The sequence below is a fragment of the Pristiophorus japonicus genome, chromosome 4 (assembly GCF_044704955.1).
Source record: "Pristiophorus japonicus isolate sPriJap1 chromosome 4, sPriJap1.hap1, whole genome shotgun sequence".
In the NCBI taxonomy this organism is placed as follows: domain Eukaryota; kingdom Metazoa; phylum Chordata; class Chondrichthyes; family Pristiophoridae; genus Pristiophorus; species Pristiophorus japonicus.
Window position 1 is genome coordinate 58,067,808 of NC_091980.1, and position 14,295 is coordinate 58,082,102.

The 14,295-nt window shown below is 41.7% G+C and overlaps 1 protein-coding gene across 8 annotated transcripts in view; it reads right to left on the bottom strand.

The window, feature by feature from the left end:
* Positions 1-294: 294 nt before the first annotated feature.
* The window catches only part of macroh2a1 (macroH2A.1 histone), a 64,433-nt gene continuing 50,432 nt past the window's right edge, over positions 295-14,295 (bottom strand). For 7 of the 8 annotated variants that reach the window (XM_070878232.1, XM_070878226.1, XM_070878230.1 and 4 more), the window contains exons 7-9: positions 10,175-10,264; positions 5,489-5,663; positions 295-960 (exon numbers count right to left, since the gene is read on the bottom strand). In XM_070878232.1, coding sequence (XP_070734333.1) covers positions 795-960; positions 5,489-5,663; positions 10,175-10,264 — 431 coding nt within the window. In that variant the 3' untranslated portion in view covers positions 295-794. Of the gene's footprint in view, positions 961-5,488; positions 5,664-10,174; positions 10,265-14,295 lie in introns of those variants that run through there. The other variant, XM_070878233.1, reaches the window with a different exon arrangement.

Sequence of the window (14,295 nt, forward strand, 5' to 3'; positions counted from 1 at the left end):
TCACCTCTTGAATTCAGCTCTTTTGTCCATGTTTGGACCAAGGCTGTAATGCAGTCTGGAGCTGAATGGTCCTGGAGGAACCCAAACTGGGCATTGGTGAGCAGGTTATTGGTGAGTAAGTGTTGCTTGATAGCACTGTCGACAACAGCTTCCATAATTGAGAGCAGACTGATGGGAAGGTAATTGGCAGGATTGGATTTGTCCTGCTTTTTTTGGACAGGGCATATCTGTGCAATTTTCCACAAAATTTTAAAATAATTTTAAACAAAATCAAAAGACACCACCACACATATATAAAAGACAGATGTGCCACCACAGTCCAACAATTTAATAAACAAATGGCAAACTCCATTGTATCATAACTCTTGACAACCATTTGTGGTGATTAGATGTAATGTAAACAAAATACAGTTTTATAGCACCATGTGTTTTCAAAGGATTACTTGGCGCACATCAATGTACCACAACAGAGTTACAAAATGTACCTCTCCCCTCTCCCAGTTAAGATTTAAAAATGTCCAGATTGGCAACATCAGACTACGAGCAATCTGTATTTTTCTGATGCAAACTAAAAACTACAAAATATATACTAAATTACAATGAATTCTAGTGACTTTCTGATAACAGTGCATAATCCATTTTCAAGCTGAATGTCAGTGCCATTGTAAAATTGAGAAACAAATGCTAAATAAAAGATTCCTTTGAATTGCCTGCCCTTTGCTGCTTTAATAACTTTACAAAAAAAGTGGTGTGCGTCACAATGTCAAGGAACTCTTCACATGGAGTCGACATCTCTAATTAGTGTCCAGTTTTGCCATTTCCTGGACATAAATCCCTATACTTTCACTATCAAAAAGAACAAAGTAGACAGTTTTGATTGAGGATGACATTGTAGAAACAAAGTAGCTGGAAATGGCCTTCAGGATCAGCTGTGCAGCACTCTGCTTGGGAAACCCATTTCTGTTGATGAATGAACAATTGGTTAGCACTGTACAATTGTGAATAGGTACACATGAAAGCATTGAATATGGATTGGTATTCAAGCCATCAAGACAGTTCCTTGCACAACCCATGGACAATTTGCCTCATCATAGTCTTCACATAATCCACAGGAGGCAACCAACTATGGATAAACCTCCAGCATAAAACTCATATCTCTGTGCAATCAGGTGAAATTCCAGGGTGTTAACCCAACCTCATTATTCATCTTAAGAATGGCACATCGAGAAGTGCTTAAATCATTGTGTTCTGCAGAATATTTGAATCAAATCGTCAATCCTATTTCTACTGATGTACATGACTTGGGCATAGGCACAAGAGCAATTACATTGAAGTTTGCTGAAGATACCAAATTTGAGGATATGCAAACTGCAAGGAAGAATAGAGAAGATTGCAGGAGGTCATGGACATGTTAGTGGAGTGGGCAGATAGTGACAGATGCAATTCAATGCAGAAACAGTATATTTTGGGAAAAAGCAACAATGAAAAGTAGATTACAGTAAAAGGTAAGATTCCTAAGAGAGTGGAGGAAGCAAGAGATGTAGGGGTGCAGATATGTAGATATTTTAAAAAGTGGAGATGCAAGTAGAAAAGACCATAAAAAGGCAAGTGCTATTCTGGGTATTATACATAGAAGCGTAGATTAGAAAACAAGGAAGTCATGTTGAATTTGTACAGTACATTTAGTTGACTACAGTCAGAGTGTTGTGTAGAGCTCTGGCCATCCAACAACCATGAAAAGGGAACGCTTGAAAAATTGGGCCTTTTTCATTAAAGCAGAGGAAATTAAGAGGGATCGAACAGAGGTTTTGATGACTACTCAAGGGTAACTCGTGAAAAACATTTTTGACTTATTTCTTGGGAATGGGGGACAGAAGACAGACTCATGATGATCATTAAAGAACAAAGGATCAGCTAGAAGAATTATATACGCACAGAGGGTTACTAAAACAAAGGGGCGGGAGGGGGGCCGAAATTGCACCGCGTTGGGTTTGGGGTGCATAATTTGAATTAAACGAAAATTTAATGCCTGGCAAGATGGGCTGCCAAATCGCGCAGGATTGGGGTCTTAGAGCAAGATGTGTGGGGCGGTAACGGGGCGCGACTATCAGCGGCGTGCATAGCACATCAGTGTGGCGCTGGTGTGCCGTGTCACACCATCCCTCCCCTTCTTTTAAAGGGGAGGGCCGCTGCGAAATCTGCAGCCTCTTAAGTGGCACCCACTGGGCCACCAGGAAGGGTGTTGGCCAGGCCAGTGGGCTGGCACCCAAGAGGGGGTGCCGGTCTGCATGTTGGTGGACTGACCACACCAGCGGCCGCCATTGTCGGGCCGACTAAAATGTCGGCCGACACAGAAAAGATGGCGATGGCAGTGCTACCACCTCCCCATGAAGGGTGACTGGGGCGCCCCAACCACCATAGATTCTCGCCGTGCGAAGCTGTTGGTGGCATCGCCCCATGCCAACCTCACGTCCAGCAAGGCAATTTCCCCCATGGGGCGCATAAGGGGTCACAGCGCATGGCGATGACATCAGTGCCGTGCTTGCTTGCGCCACTAATCGCGGTGCAAAGCTCTTTTCGCCCACCGAGCCCCCGGTAGCAATTCCGGGGAGGGGGGGGAGGGTGCCCTGGCCGCCGCACCCGGGCAAAAACTCTTCAGTAGCCCGTTAGCCGGGAGGCGCAAATGGGTTTTTCTCAAAGGGGCAATTTCGGCCCCGAGATGTTTTACCGCAAGTGGCTTGTGATGCAAAGACTTCAACATTAGTTTGAAAAGAATTGTGTGAGCATTTGAAAAGAACAGGTATCAAATGATATGAGGAAAGGGCAGTGAAATGGGATTAGTGTAGCTCCAGTTAAAAAGCTAGCACCAGCACAGACACAATGGGAAAATGGCCTCCCCCGAACAGAAGTTTGATGATTTCTAGTGGATATTTATCTACTTTTTTTTTTAAGTGTCAGTATAAACCGTCAGTATCAACCAACTCTAGAAAACTATCCAGTGTATCTAAAAAAAAATCTGTGCAAAATCAAAGTATTTCATCCTTCTTTCTGTCTAGCTACCGAGCATATGAGCTTCAGAAGTGCATGGCATAATTTGTTAGGTCAACCAGTGTCAGTAGATATGACTGCACAATTTCACAGTAGAGTTTTCCACTTACAGTGCAGGGTTCAGTGAGTTACGAAAGTGGGGGAGGTGGGGTGAAATTTGGTTTTGGCGGTAGCACAATATGGACACTAGCGAATCAACAGCCCGTTTTCACACCCTGACCTATTTTCTTTTCCATTGAAATCAACAGAAAATAAAAATCGAGTGTGCTGTAAAGTGTTCCCTGTTCCCTGTTCGCTGCATTTTGTTCTATGCGGCCTGTTTCTTTTAATAGGCATGTCGTTTTAAAATTCTGCGCATGCGCAGTATTTACAATGCAAAGGCCGGTGAGCAGCCTGCACGGGACCTTTCAGATTACTGCGCAGCCACGCACCTTAGCGGGAAAATTGCTGTCGATTTGCTATCGCCTGTCTTGTGTTACCGCCAAAGTCCAATTTCACCCCCTTGATATTGTGCATTTACAGAATAATACAAATGCAATTCTTGTAAATACAATTTCAAAAACAAGTTTTAGTGCTATGGTAATTTGCGTAGTTGGTGCACAAATGTATCGGACCATGGAGTGGAATGATACAGTTTCCACTTTCCTGCTCCACAGAGTTCCTTAACACATACTACTTCGCTATAGGGAGGACAAACCAGAAGGCGTGTCATGGTTCATGGTCACCATTGTGCATCTTCTCGTGGCCATCTGAACAATAGTATTAATGAAGATCTTGGAGCAGGCAACTTCCTGGCCACTCTGCTACAAGAGATGCATGACCTAGTGAGACAATAAAGTACTAGATATGGAGAAAGAGATTTAATTCTTCCACTGTAAATGGTTAGTAGACGAAAAGTTACATGGAGGATTGCACTGTAGGATAGAGCCTGCAAGCCTGTTCTATTTAATTTGAAGGGAATTATATCACTGTGTAATGGCCTGCTCAAAGAAGGTACAGGAACCATAATCAAGAATAATTCAAAGGTATGTAGGAGGGTACACTGCTTTATGAAGACAGGAACATGATACCATGCACAATGTATTAATCTGCTGTTGTGTTAATCTGTATTTAAACTGATGTGTTTCTTTAAGCCTGAAGCTCTATTATTGCTAAGTAAACAGAACCTCAATTCAATCACTGTCGAATGAAGGAACTAAACAGAATAAGGTCAGTCAGAGTTTAATTGCTCTTTTGGCTGCATGTTGGCTGTCTTTTTTGTTTTTTTCAGTGTGATTGTGAAGATTATTTTTTAAGTCACAGGCTACAGATATTCTGACTTCTGGTTAATAACGTACTTCTGTTTGGAGGGAGTTTCTCAGTACATTTTTTACCCAAAAGATTGCTATAAGAAATTTGCATGGTCAATGCATTGAAAAAAATTTGGTTCAAATAAATAAGCCTGTAATTGTGTCATGATGGACGGGAAATGCATGCACGTGTACCATTCTTATTATATTAATAACAAATAGATATATAGAGTTTAGCATTGCTTGACAGCCTATTACAAAAAATATAAACACCACGGAGCTGAAATTGCCCCTTTCCTTAAGCCTCTTAACACCGGAAATGGTGGCCAAGTTGCGGAGTGCGATGGCCACCGACTTTTCGTATAATGGCCACCATTATCACAATTCCGCCCCTGCGGCATCCCAGCGGTGACCCACTCCCCACCAACTGCTCCGCTGCTGCCAATCCGTGCTGAGTGCGTAATCACAGTGCGCGCCACTGATGTTCCCAGCCCCCCCCACCGATGGCAAAATTCCGCTATGAAAATCTTCCTCCTGCCGGACGGTGTCGAAACCTGCTTTTTCCCGATGGTGCAGTGAGGCTGTGGCCTTCTGCAATAGCGGTGGGGCTCCCATTAAAGGGGAGAACGCACTGCTGCTGCCGCCATGTTTTTTTTTGTCGGTCGACTGCTATGGCGACCCGACAATTATACCCACGGGATCGGCCGGGCCGCTAACTGGCAGCCTGGCACCCTCACTTGGGTGCCCGCCTACTAGCGTGGCTGAAACCCTCCCTGGTAGCCCAGTGGACCGAACTTTTAGAAATCACGCAGGTTCTCCCCTGTAAGTGAAGGGGAGAGCCATGGTGACGCGGCGCCGTGATAACATCAGCGGCGCCCGCTCTGCATCACCCTAACTTCCGCCCCTCTAGTGTACTCACCGCCCCACTTGCGCCCCCATTATGAGTGACTTCCAGTCCGCCTGAAAAAAGCCAAATAGCAGAATTTTGCTCAAGAGACCACCTCAACCACCGTTTTGGGCAGAGGGCAATTTCGTGCCCCATATATATAGATACATCAATAGCACTTATTACAAACTTGATTCAACTTAAAATAATTCATCTTTTAAAATTTTACAGCTTTGCATTCCACAGTGTGAGTAAAGTTCCATACCTGCCACTGCCAATTGAAGGAAAGGCAATAGATTTCAGCTTCTTCTCATCTGCCAGTGCAAGACAGTTCTTCACTGTTTTCTCCAGGAGCTCCTCACACTTGTCTGACCCCCATCCAGGGCTATTGCAATGGATAACAAACTTGGCTGGCAGCCCATGGCCCGAACTGAGCACAGCTAGCAAAGAAGAATCATGGAATATGTTTAAACAGAGATGCTACACCCTTAATCAAATCAGTACATTCTCTTTGGTGTGGGAAAGAGGGGTTCCTTTACATGGGAAACTAGCACCAGTTCTGGGACAGGAAGGAACGATACCGATGGGACGTGCTCCACCTAAACCAGGACAGCACACATGTCCTAGCAGAAAGGGTAAACAGGGAGGTGCCAAAGGCTTAAAACTAGTAAGATGGGAGGAGGAATCTACAAGAAACGTAACCAGCCTAAATATAAACAAAACAGAAAAAGAGAGTATAAGAAAGAATAAAGTAAGGGAGGATATTGATAGCAAGGGAATAGAATTATAGAATAGGAGTCTAAAAAGATGGTTAAACATAAAATGAGAGGAAATCCAATTAAAAATTAATTAAATTGTACAGCAATGCACAGTGTCCATAATAAAACAGGGGAGCTGGAGTCAACCATGTATTGCGAGGAATCAGACATAGTAGGAATTACTGAAACATGGCTGCAGAAAAATCAGGACTGGGAATAAAACATTGCAGAGTATAACATATTTAGAAAAGATAGAGAGGGAAAGGGGGGAGGTGGAGTACTGTACTTATTAGGGATAACATAAGTGCAGTAGAAAATGGTGATGCAGCTATCAGCAAGACATATTACTACATATGGTTAGAGATAAAAGATAATAAAGGATCAATCACATTAATAGGTGTAGTCTACAGACCACCTAATAGTGGAAGGGAGGTAGAGGAACAGACAACCTAATAGTGGAAGGGAAGTAGAGGAAGAAATATGCAGGCAAATTAGGGAAATGAGTAAAAAAAATAGAATAATAATCATGGGGGATTTCAACTATCCCGATATTAATTGGACAGAAGAGTAGGTAAAGGGGATGAGGGAATGGAGTTTCTCCATAAGAAATAGGAGCAGGAGTAGGCCACCTGGCCCCTCGAGCCTACTCCGCCATTTAATAAGATCATGGCTGATCTGATCATGGACTCAACACCACTTCCCTGCCCACTCCCCACAATGGACTCCTTTCTAAACCAATATGTAAAAAGGGAGGATTCGCTATTGGATCTAGTAATGGGGAATGAACCAGAGCAGATAGGAGAAGTAAAAGTAGGGGAACATCTAGGCAATAGTGACCATAATTAATACGCTTTACGATGATAATTGAGAAAGCCACAAGTATGATGAAAAGCGGGTTAATAGATTGGAGAAAAGCTGATTTTGAGGGGCTGAGAATAGAACTTGGGAAAATAAAATGGGTAACAATATTGGCAAACCACGATGTAACACAGCAATGGGAAACATTTAAAACGGTGTTCAACAGAGTGCAGGAAAAATATATTCCACTAAAAGGAAAGAACAAATGAAACACTAATGAGCCTCCATGGATGACTAAAACCATAAAAAGGGATAAAATTGAGGGTTAGGAAAGAGGCATACATTAAGTATATAGACAGCTGGGGAGTGCATGATAAGGCAGACTACGAAGACATTAGGAGAAAAATAAAAAGAAAACAATTAGGAAAGCAAAGATGGAATTAAATTATCAAGAAACATAAAACAAAATAGTAAAATATTTTACAGGCACATCAATAAAAATGAAAGTTGGGATGGGAATAGGGCTATTAAGGGATAGACAGGATAATATCACAGGTAACGATAGAGAGATGGCAGAAATATTAAATAATTATTTCGCTTCAGTATTTACCAGGGAGATAAAAGAGGTGGACATGACATTGGATGACGAGATTAGTAATGAGATAAGTGCATTTAAAAAATAAACTAAGCAAACTCAAAGAGGAGAAAACCATTGGTCCAGATGGATTGCATCCATCTTAAAAGAATCTAGGGAAGAGATAGTAGAGGCATTACTACACATAATTAATAATTCGTTAGTAAAAGGTGTAGTGCCAGAGGACTGGCGGATAGTTAACCTAATATCTATATTTAAGAAGAGGGTAGATCAAATCCTGGGAATTATAGACTTATAGTCAGCTTAATACCGGTGGTAGAAAAAAATAATGGAATCCCTGCTAAAGGAGAAAATAGAACATCTAGAAACCAAAAATATAATAATGAATAGTCAGATATAGATTTCAAAAGGGAAAGTCTTGCTTGACCAACCTTATTGAATTTTTGAAGAGGTAACAGAGAGAGTAAACAATGGTAATGCAGTAGATGTAATTTATGTAGATTTTCAAAAGGCCCTCGGTAAGGTATCCCATAATAGACGGATAAACAACGTCAGAGAATACAGCATCAGGGTACAAGTAGCAGAATGGATAGCTAGCTGGCTTTAAGACAGAAAGCAGAGACCAGGAGTAAAGGGTAGCTATTCACAGTGGCAAACTGTGGGTAGTGGTGTTCCACAAGGATCAGTACTGGGACCACAGCTGTTCACAATTTACATTAACAATTTAGACTTTGGGATCAAAAATACAATTTCTAAATTTGCGGATGATAAATTGGGGTGGGGGGGGGGGGGGATAGTCAATACTGAGGAGGACTGCAACAGATTACAGGAGGACATTAATAAACTTGCACAATGAGCATATCTTTGGTAAATGAAGTTCAACACAGATAATGTGAGGTGTTACATTTTGGTAGGAAGAATAGGGAGGTCACTTATTACTTGGAGGGTGCCAAATACCAGAAATGATACCAGAAATGCGAGAGTATACATATCAGGAAAGGATAAACAGGTTGGGTCACTTTTCTCTTGAAAAAGGCTCAAGGATGACCTTATAGGGGTCTTTAAAATTATGGAAGGTTTTGATAAGAGTGGTTACAGAGCGAATGTTTCCACTTGTGGGAAAGAGTATAATTAGAGGCCATCAAAAAAGATAGTCACCGAGAAATCCAATGGAGAATTCAGAAGAAACTTCTTTACCCAAAGAGTGGTGAGAATGTGGAACTCACTACCACAGGGAGTGGTTGAAGTGAATGGCATAAATGCATTCAAGGGGAGGCTAGACAAGCATATGAGGGAGAAGGCAATAGAGGGTTATGCTGATAGATTTAGATGAGGAAAGATGGGAGGAGGCTCGAGTGGAGATAAATGCCGGCATGGACTGGTTGAGCATATATCCTATGTAATCCTTATCAGTCAGTAGAAACGCAAGCAATTCTTACTTTCCCAGACCTATTAAAGAAAAACTGCAGGGACTAACCCTAGTGGATGGTTCTCAAACAGAGACCAGAAGGTTCCAGATTTAAGCCTTTATGTGTTTGGAGTTAGCTGATTTCTGTCAGGCAGCAGTGGGGATATTGTAAATGACCTCAAGGCCTTTATGTTAGAAGGGGGGGGGGCGGTAATAAAAGTTAATATATATAATAAAAGTTAGCCAAGCTTGAAGCTCCTGGCCACTGTCCAGTAATCATGCCAGAATGTATACATGCATGGATGTTGGGTAAGAGCAGGACTTGGCTCATCCATGATGCCCTAGCAGTCAAATAGCTTGCCAAATTCACTACCAATGTTCACATTTGAAGAAAGGTCACTTCGGCAAGATACTAGCGGGCTGCCAGTGCTGTATTAGCAGCTTGAAGAAAGGGGGAAATTGAGGCTGACCCTCCAAAAATACACCTTTGAATAATTTGCTATTTTGATTTGGCACACATTTATGTGACTGTTGCATACTTGGAACTGAAGAAGAGATAAAGCACAAAATGATGTAAACTACATACCAGTCCATTAAGTCTGCTAACAAATTGTAATTAATTGAAGAGGATATTAATATTTTTGTGGCTAAGTAGTACATCCTACTGCAGTACAAACATGTAGTATTTGGATGGCAGAATATCTGATCACACCTGTGATTCACCACATCATTGACATCTCAATCCCCACATTTCCTTACAGTGCACCTGCCAAGTAGGGTCAGAAAATTGGAGGAGTTATCACTTGGCTTCTCCTGCACATTCCAAGCAGTCAGTTCGGACTAGCATGAGCTTTGTTAAGAGGAGGTTATGGGGAGCGAACAGGAAAGTGGAGTTGAGGCCAAGATCAGATCAACCATGATCTTATTGAATGGCGGAACAGGCTCGAGGGGCCAAATGGCCTACTCCTGCTCCTATTTTTTATGTACGTCTGGTAGTATGCCACCTGACCAACCTCTCACGAAATCTTTGGCTTTCATAGAATACAACTCATGTCTTTTAAGCACACAAGAGTATTTTCTTTAAGTTAATTAGAAAGATGTTGGTAACCAGAAGAAAATGGACTTTACAAATGCTAGCTCCATCTAAGCCCAGAAACATGCAGTTTCATTATTTTGATGCTGTAAAAGATTATTCAGTTATCGCAATCCCCACAAAATGGCACCACCCATCACAGATCAGTCGCTTTTTTTTTTGCCTTGAATATACCAGATAGCAATGGTGCATTCCTTATACATAGTGTATTTGTACTCTATGCGTGTTTTTTTAAATTTAAAAATAAAAAATGTACTTTTTTTTGTGCCTCTCCTACAAAGAGCATCGAATGATTGTACCTCCTGCTATATCCAAGGGACCATTCTTCTTGCGCAGATCATTAACAGCCTCTGTAAACTCCTTGCCGCCCTTCTTCTCCAAAGCATTTCCTAAAAGTTGAAGTTAGAATTTACAACTGTGGTATTGGAGCAAAAACACAAGAGCAAACACTGTATTGTTGTGCACTGTAAGGGTTGTAATGATTTGAGAAAAAAAACAATATGCACTAGTTTGTGAGCTAATGAGAACCTTCTGGAAAGCCGGTTAGGGCATGTCAGAGCGGGTGTATTTTATACAAATTTATCAGACAGTAAGCCATAGATCAGAAGTTGTGGTGCATCAGTATCTTACACTGAGGGACTAGTGGATAATATAAAATAAATATTTAAGTTAATACGTCACATCATAGTTTTTAAAGGCTGACTCCAAGTCAATTGACATCCTTGACTACTCATCTGTAGAAAAAAAATACCCCAGTATGACATTTTTTTTAAATTGAGGAAGGAAAAAAACCAAATCATTCCATGGTGACTGACCATCCGATCAACATGTGATGATCCATTTGCAATCTTCACCTTCAAACATTTCTTGCAGTTGAGATTCAATTTTCTTTTAAAATTGTACATAATGGAGTTCTTAAATGATATAAAGTGTATTTTACAGATTAGTACTGAAGATTAGCCTAGCATAGGATCTTGTACCCAGGTATTCCTTTAACTTGAATTCTAATTCATGTCAATTTATAATTCATCAGTAAACAAACTGATCTACATGAGCAATTTATTCCTTGTCAGTTACTTTTGTCTGAATTTAAATTTAACTGAAAATAACTTCAAATTTCAGGAACCTCACAAAAATATTCTAAAAAATTTATTCTCCAGGAACTGCTGCAATAGATAGAATCACCGCAATCTGCAGCATTTGATCAACTTTTTAGTGAGCAACCATTTTATATAGAAAGTTGCTTCCACTAGAGAGATGTGCAGAGGATACTCTACACTGAGTCAGTTCAGATGTTACGGATTGTGCTGCTCCTTCAATAGACTCAATTTTGAAATGTCCAGATGGGTAATTTTTAAACTTTCCGCTGAAGCGCAAAGCAGGCATTGAGAGTCAGGTGCCCCTTATAGAAATTGGATGAATTTCCTTTCATTTGAAAGAAAGGGAAAATCGGGTGGTTTCTATAACAGGCACCCGACCTGCAATATTGGTTTTACGCTTCAGTGTAGGTTAACAATCATCTCCCACATCTTTTATATCACAGCACCAACTTTACTGTCTTCTGCAAAATAACATTGGGAAAATTCTGTGCTTATTAAAGCCAGGCATGCCCGTATTGGGAAACACCTATTCACTATGTTACCTAGTACTGGTATCAAGCACTCCCAAGCCAGGTACAGCATGGGTTAGATACAGTGTTAAGCTTCCTCGACAGTATCCCAACAATATGCCAGAATTCCAAACTCAGATGAGCGCAATCTATTATATCATCCTCAATACCAAACTCAATTAATGTTAAAGTAACTCCAAACTCCACAACTAAACATAGAATTTAATTATAATGTTTTTTTTAATAGGATGCAGCACTAGGAAAGCTTCAGTTGGATTGTTAATTATTCTTATAATGTACAACAACTTGCATTTATATAGCACCTTTAACATAGAAAACTGTCCCAGGGCCCTTCATAGAAGTGCAATCAGACAAAAAAATTACTCCGATGGTATGACTGAAAGCTTGGTCAAAGGGACAGATTTTAAGGAGGGACTTAAATGAGGAGAGGGAGGTGGAGGAGCAGAGAGATTTAGGGAGGGAATGCCAGAGATTATGGTCTAGACAACTGCCGGCACAACTGCCAAAGGTGGGAGAGAGAAAACAGGGAATTATAGACCGGTTAACCTGACATCAGTAGTGGGGAAAATGCTGGAATCGATTATTAAAGATGTAATAGCAGCGCATTTGGAAAGCAGTGACAGGATCGGTCCAAGTCAGCATGGATTTATGAAAGGGAAATCATGCTTGACAAATCTTCTAGAGTTTTTTGAGGATGTAACTAGTAGACTGGATAAGGGAGAACCAGTGGATGTGGTGCATTTGAACTTTCAAAAGGCTTTTGACAAGGTCCCACACAAAAGAATAGTGTGCAAAATTAAGGCACATGGTATTTGGGGTAATGTATTGACATGGATAGAGAATTGGTTGGCAGACAGGAAGCAAAGAGTGGGAATAAACGGGTCCTTTTCAGACCGGCTGGCGGTGACTAGTGGGGTGCCGCAGGGTTCAGTGCTGGGAGGAGGATTTAGACGAAGGAATTGAATGTAATATCTCCAAGTTTGCAGATGACACTAAGCTCGGTGGCAGTGCGAGCTGCGAGGAGGATGCTAAGAGGCTGCAGGGGAACTTGGACAGGTTAGGTGAATGGGCAAATGCATGGCAGATGCAGTATAATGTGGATAAATGTGACGTTATCCACTTTGGTGGCAAAAACAGGAAGGCAGATTATTATCTGAATGATGACAGATTAATAAAAGGGGAGGTGCAACGAGACCTGGGTGTCATGGTACATCAGTCATTGAAGGTAGGCATGCAGGTACAGCAGGCAGTAAAGAAAGCAAATGGCATGCTGGTCTTCATAGCGAGGGGATTTGAGTATAGGAGCAGGGAGGTCTTACTGCAATTGTACAGGGCTTTGGTGAGGCCACACCTTGAGTATTGTGTGCAGTTTTGGTCTCATAATCTGAGGAAGGACATTGATAGAGAATTCAAACAAGCTGCATTTAGACAGGCTGTGAAAATTCACAGACACCAAGTCAGAGATGCTACATGAGTGGGAGCATGTTGCATTAAGTCATCAATCAACTTGACATTTTAGGACCTTGGGTAGTGAGCCAATTAAAAGGTTAAAAGACTATTAATTGAGCCAATAAGGTCAAAGAAGACGAGTTCTTTTCTGTAAATTGAACCCGGTATAAATACAGCCATTTTGAACATGTGGTCTCAGAAGGACAAAGACCTGGCTTAAAGCCAAGAGCTTGTTATTGCGGCCAAAATAAAGTGACATTAAAACTACAATCGGAGTTCGTATTTCATTGGAAATTAAGAGATCTAACAGACATGCTTGCTATTGAGGGAGTGCAGCGAAGGTTCACCAGACTGATTCCTGGGATGGCAGGACTGACATTTGAGGAAAGACTGGATCGGCTGGGCTTATAGTCACTGGAATTTAGAAGAATGAAAGGGGATCTCATAGAAACTTATAAAGTTCTGATGGGACTGGACAGGTTAGATGCAGGAAGAATGTTCCCGATGTTGGGGAAGTCCAGAACCTGAGGTCACAGTCTAAAGATAAAGGGTAAGCCATATAGGACCGAGATGAGGAGAAACTTTTTCACTCAGAGAGTTATGAACCTGTGGAATTCTCTGCCACAGAAAGTTGTTGAGTCCAGTTCGTTGAACATATTCAAAAGGAAGTTAGATGTGGCCCTTACGACTAAAGGGATCAGGGGGTATGGAGAGAAGGCAGGGGTACTGAGATTGCATGATCAGCCATGATCATATTGAATGGCGGTGCAGGCTCGAAGGGCCGAATGGCCTGCTCCTGCACATATTTTTTATGTTTCTATGTAAAAGGAGTGCGGGACGCACAAGGGAATAGAGTTGGAGGAGCGCAGAGTAATCAGATGGTTGTACGGCTGGAGAAGGTTACAGAGATAGGGAGGGGCAAGGCCACGAGAGGATTTGAAAATAAGAACAACAATTTAAATTTGTGATACTGGAGGACCAATCTAGGTCAGCAAGCACAAGGGTGATGTGTGAATGGAACTTGGTGCGGGATAGGATACAGTCCAACAGTTTAGATAAGCTGATGCTTATGGAGGTTAGAAATGGGAGGCCAGCCAGGAGAGCATGAGAGTAGTCTGGATGTGCCAAAGGAATGTATGAGGGTTTTGGCAGCAAATAGACTGAGGCAAGGGTGGAGACAGGCCATGTTACGGAGATGGAAGTAGATGATCTATGTGGTGGAGAGGATATGGGATCGGAAGCTCAGTTCTCGGCTATATAGTTACGAACAGTCTGGTTCAAACTGAGACAGTGGCCAGGGAGGGTGATGGAATCAGTGGCAAAGGCGTGGAGATTATGGTG